Source organism: Triticum aestivum, chromosome 3D (assembly GCF_018294505.1).
Source record: "Triticum aestivum cultivar Chinese Spring chromosome 3D, IWGSC CS RefSeq v2.1, whole genome shotgun sequence".
Classification (NCBI taxonomy): Eukaryota; Viridiplantae; Streptophyta; class Magnoliopsida; order Poales; family Poaceae; genus Triticum; species Triticum aestivum.
In genome coordinates, this window is record NC_057802.1 from 502,146,863 (window position 1) to 502,151,794 (window position 4,932).

The 4,932-nt window shown below is 45.8% G+C and overlaps 1 protein-coding gene across 1 annotated transcript; it reads right to left on the minus strand.

Moving 5' to 3' along the window:
* Nucleotides 1-970: 970 nt before the first annotated feature.
* Nucleotides 971-2,680, minus strand: LOC123076403 (tyrosine decarboxylase 1-like). The gene has a single exon (XM_044498675.1). It carries the CDS (start codon nt 2,477-2,479, stop codon nt 971-973), a length of 1,509 nt encoding a protein of 502 aa, XP_044354610.1. The 5' UTR covers nt 2,480-2,680.
* Nucleotides 2,681-4,932: the final 2,252 nt, after the last annotated feature.

Here is a 4,932-nt window from a genome sequence, read left to right on the forward strand (position 1 = left end):
TTGGGGGCGCGGCTGGAGATGCTCTCGGAAGGCGGTTCTTGGAGGCGACGCTCCAGGAACGATATGTCGGTTCCACACTGTGGGGATATCCACGTGCGGTTACAAGTAGAGATTGAATTAACTATTTATATAAATTAATTAAATTCTAACACATAACTCCATATTGATATATCTAAAACATCTTGTACTAATGAATGGAGGAAGTTTTATAAAAATATTTATGTGTATACTTACAAAAACCCAATATTCACACATATACATAAATAAAAATAAAAACGCACTAGAAACACCCGATAAACAATAATAAAGAATAAAACTAATGCAAAGCTAAAAGGACAAAAAAATTCCAAGCTAGAATGAATAGAGGCATTGTTATTACCCTAAAAGAAGAAGAAACTTGGGAAAAAGTTGAAACAAATGATGATAAAACAATTGCACTGTTTGCACAATATGCAAATATAAGTATATTATAGCGTAATTATCAAATAATAATATAATTTACACACTTGTTGCATCAGACTGAAATTTGTATGTTTATGTTCTATCTGGTGGTTAAATTATTAAAAAATAATCGTTTTCATGTGTCAAAATAGAATATATCTCACATCAAAGGTGTTGTCTCCCACACATGTGCGCATACACACTAGCAGGTCGGATACTGTTTGACAATTTTATAGGGTGCATCATGCTTCATACTCACTCCGTCCCGGAAAAGTTTATCCCTCAAATAGATGTATAGCATCAGATATATCCATTTGAGGAACAAGCTTGATGGTGCTAGATACATCATTTGAGGGACAAACTTGGGACAAATTTTTTTGAACGGAGGGAATATCAGTATATTTTTAATTTTGCGTTGCGGATCTGTTCCACTTACCCGCAAAAAAAGATAAAAAAGATCTGTTCCACCTTTTTGATGCTTAATGAATTTCATATTCTCGGTAATTTTATTTCAGCGCACGTTCCGTTCTTAGTCATGCTTGGAGTCCTTGAGGAGAGCGCCGACTTCCTCGGCCTTCTCCCGGACAAGCTCCCACGTGTCTTGGACGTGCCGGATCTCCGTCATGGCTCCGCCCACGGCCATACGGATAACAAACTTGCCGTCCACCACGAAGTGCGTCATGAACGCCCGCCCGCTCGCGTTCACCGCCACGAGGAGCCTACGGTTCAAGCCATCAACGGCATCGCCGTCGCCCTCGTGCCTTGGCCGGAGGCGGAAGGTCACGAGGGAGAACCTCGTCGGCGCTACCACCTCGAACCGCCCGTCCGCCTCCACCGCCTGCTCGAACCACTTGGCCATCTCGACGTGCCGCCGTACGTACGCCCGCATGCCCGCCCCGCCGTAGCGGCGCAGGACCACCCACAGCTTCATGGCGCGGAACGGCCGCGACAGCGCGATCTGCCAGTCCTTGTAGTCGACCACGCCCGCGCCTGCACTTTCTTCTGTGACGTTGCTGAGGTACTCTGGGTTGGTCGACAGTGCGGAGGTGAGCGCGGCCGGGCTCGCCACCCACAGGCAGCAGCAGTCCATGTTGGTGAGGAACCACTTGTGCGGGTTCATGCTCACCGAGTCCGCGAGCTCGGCGCCGTCGATGTGATGCTGGAACTCGGGGCAGATCAGGGCGCTGCCGGCGTACGCGGCGTCGACGTGCAGCCATATGCCGTGCCTCCGCGCCAGCTCGCCGAGGTCCCGCACCGGGTCGACCGCGCCGAGCCCGGTCGTGCCGACCGTGGCGCACAGGTACAGCGGCACGAGCCCGCTGGCCACGTCGGCCTCCACCGCGTCGCGGACGCTGGCCGCGGTGAGGCCGTAGCCCGACGCCGCCGACGTCCGGATGACGCGGAAGTTGGACCGCGGGATCCCCACGATCCTCGCGCCCTTCTGGAACGTGGAGTGGCTCTGGTCTGAGGCGTAGACCACCAGCCTCAGGATGCCTTCGTGGCCGAGCCTGCTCAGCGCGCGATCGCGCGCGGCCGCGAGCGTGCATACCACGGCCTCGCAGGTGCTTCCGTGCAGCACGCCGCCGCCGCCGCCGAAGAAAAGGAAGCGGTCCGGGAGGCCCACCAGCTTGCCCATCCAGTCCATCACGACGCCCTCGAGTTCGGTTGCCGCCGGTGAGGCAGCCCGCGTGAACGGTACAACGTTGAGCCCGGTGGAGAGCATCTCGCCGGCGAACCCGGCTGTACTCGCGTTCGCCTGGAAGTATCCGAAGAACTTGGGACTCTGCCAATGCGTCAGTGCCGGGACAATATGTCGCCATACCTCCTCCAATATCACGTCCATCTGCTCGCCATTTTCGGGCGGCGCGTCGGGTAAGAGCGTACGGAGGCACCCTGGCATGGCCTCGGGTTGGACCGGATACGTGTCGACGTCGCGGTAGTAATCGGCGAGGAAGTTGATCACGGCGCACGACTCCCCGGTGAAGGTATCGGGGTTCAGTGAGGATAGCGCGTCAAATGGCGCTCCACCCGTCGCCATGGTAGTATCTGCGCTTGCTAAATCCGCGGGGTTCGCGTACAGGTCAGAAGGAAACGGGTTGTTAGCTACTTTGTGATTGGTCTCAGGCTTCTGGAATGGTTACTAGTGTGCGCATCGTGCTTATATATAGTAACCCCTCTGTTATCAGATATATATAGTCAAATATAAGCTCAATTTTGTACCGGATCGGGTCATCCTATTAGTAAACCCATTTGGATGGATTTTTTTAGAGTACGCCTACGACGTACCATAGTTTTGTAGAAGAGAAGCAAAATTATGTACAAGAAGATTGAGCACTTTTTTTTTCGAACAAGAAGACTGAGCACTTTGCATACAAAGGCTCAATCAAGCACCCACTCCAAACACCAACAAAAAAAAAACTATGGTACAAACTATGATACAAGAAGATTTGGACGGATTTATCACATTGGAATATTATTGATTGATTTGATTGGATATGTAGAAATCTTTTTCATTATCATAACGGTTCTTCACAAAAAAAAGGGACAGTATATACTTCCATGTTCATATTCTAACTTTTGTATGAATCGGATGCATATAGACATGTTTTTGTGTGTTTGTTCCTTTATTTTAGTCCGTATGTAGTCTATATTAAAATAATCAAAACATCGTATATTTGTAGACTAAGGAGGAGTAGTAGTTGCACATAATAAGTTCACGAAAAACCTAGCCCAGATGGAGGTAGTACTAATTTATTAGTCTCCTTTGCATATTGTGTAAAAGTTTGACTATAGATTTATCTAGCAAAACATAATTTACGAGAAAAGTAACTCTCACACCACTTTTTTTACATCATTACCAAACACATCAGGAAGCGTTTGATCGCGATCCTATCTACGCACTCGTGATCCCGTCCCGCTTCTCACGATCGTCAAATCATGTCCCACGGCTAATTTTTTACATGGCTTAAGGATAGTTTCTTCTCTTTTAATGAGGAAGATACATGCCTAATTTTGCCCTATGTTTTAAGGACAAATCTAATTCTCAGTTAAGGAGAAATATACACTCCTATTTACGTGCTTGATTTTGTTCGCGTGATTTGTTAGAGCTATATCCGCATATCCCTTGGTAGGATATCCTAAGGTAGGTGTCTTCGGACGATGGTAACAAGGACACAGAGTTTACCTAGGTTCAGGCTCTCCGGAGGAGATAAAACCCTACATCCTGCTTGTGCTTTCAATGTGTTGGAGTGTTTCGAGAGAACAAAGTTCCGAGGGATTGTAATGTGTTTATCTACGAGCCCAACCCCTCGGCTTTATAGCATACCGGGGGGGGGGGGGGGGGGTCTTAGGGTATAAGGAACCTAGTCGGCTACGTACAAGGAGGTAGATTCATCCACAAATCCAGCTTCTTGTCTTGTAGGACAAGTCTTCTGTAATTAATCTTCCTATTATCCACCATGGGCCGCCCAAAGTGGTGAAGGAACCGACAAGGGGTCCTCACCCCGGCCCACCAAGCCGGCAGTCAACATGGTGAGAGGCCCATTAGCCGAGACAGAACTTCACACAATGTATTACAATCTATTGGCCCACTCACTTTAAGGATGCTCATAAGTTTGTCCTTTATTGTGATGAATGTCAAAGGGTCGGTAATATAAGTAGACGTCAAGAATTGCCTATGAATTATTCACTTGTACTTGAACCATTTGATGTTTTGGGTTTTGATTATATGGGACATTTTTCTTCCTCGCATGGGTACACTCATATTTTAGTTGCTGTTGATTATGTTACTAAGTGGGTAGAAGCCATTCCAACTACTACCTCCGTCCTGGTTTATTGGTCCCCATTGTATTTTGTGTCAAATTTTGACCATAGATTGAACTAACAAAATGTTCATGCATGTCACAAAACATTATATCATTGAAAACTATGTTCAATTTCGAATCCAACGATATAATTTTTGTTGACATGCATTAACATTTTGTTAATTAAATTTTTGGTCAAAATTTGGCACAAACTACAAAGGGGACCTATAAACCAGGACGGAGGTAGTAGTAGTGCTGATCATAATACTTCTATTAAAATGCGTAAAGAGGTTTATTTTCCGAGGTTTGGAGTCCCTACATATTTAATGACTGATGTGGTTCACATTTCATTAATGGTGCTTTTAGAAAAGTTCTAGTTAAATATGATGTAAACCATAGAGTAGAATCACCTTGTCATCCTTAGTCGAGTGGACAAGTAGAATTGAGTTACAGAGAAATAAAATTAATCTTGCAAATGACTGTTAATAGATCTAAAAATATTGGCCTAAGAAACTTGATGATGCACTATGGGCTTATAGAACTACTTATAAAAATCCTATGGGTATGTCCTCGTACAAAATGGTTTAAGGAAAACCTTGTCATTTATTTATTGAATTAGAGCATAAAGCTTATTAGGCCATTAAAAAAAATTAATTATGATTTTAAACTTGCCAGTCAAAACAGGCTA

Excerpts from the sequence above, each read along its gene's own strand:
- LOC123076403 (XM_044498675.1), bottom strand. The coding sequence starts at position 2,479 with ATGGCGACGGGTGGAGCGCCATTTGACGCGCTATCCTCACTGAACCCC.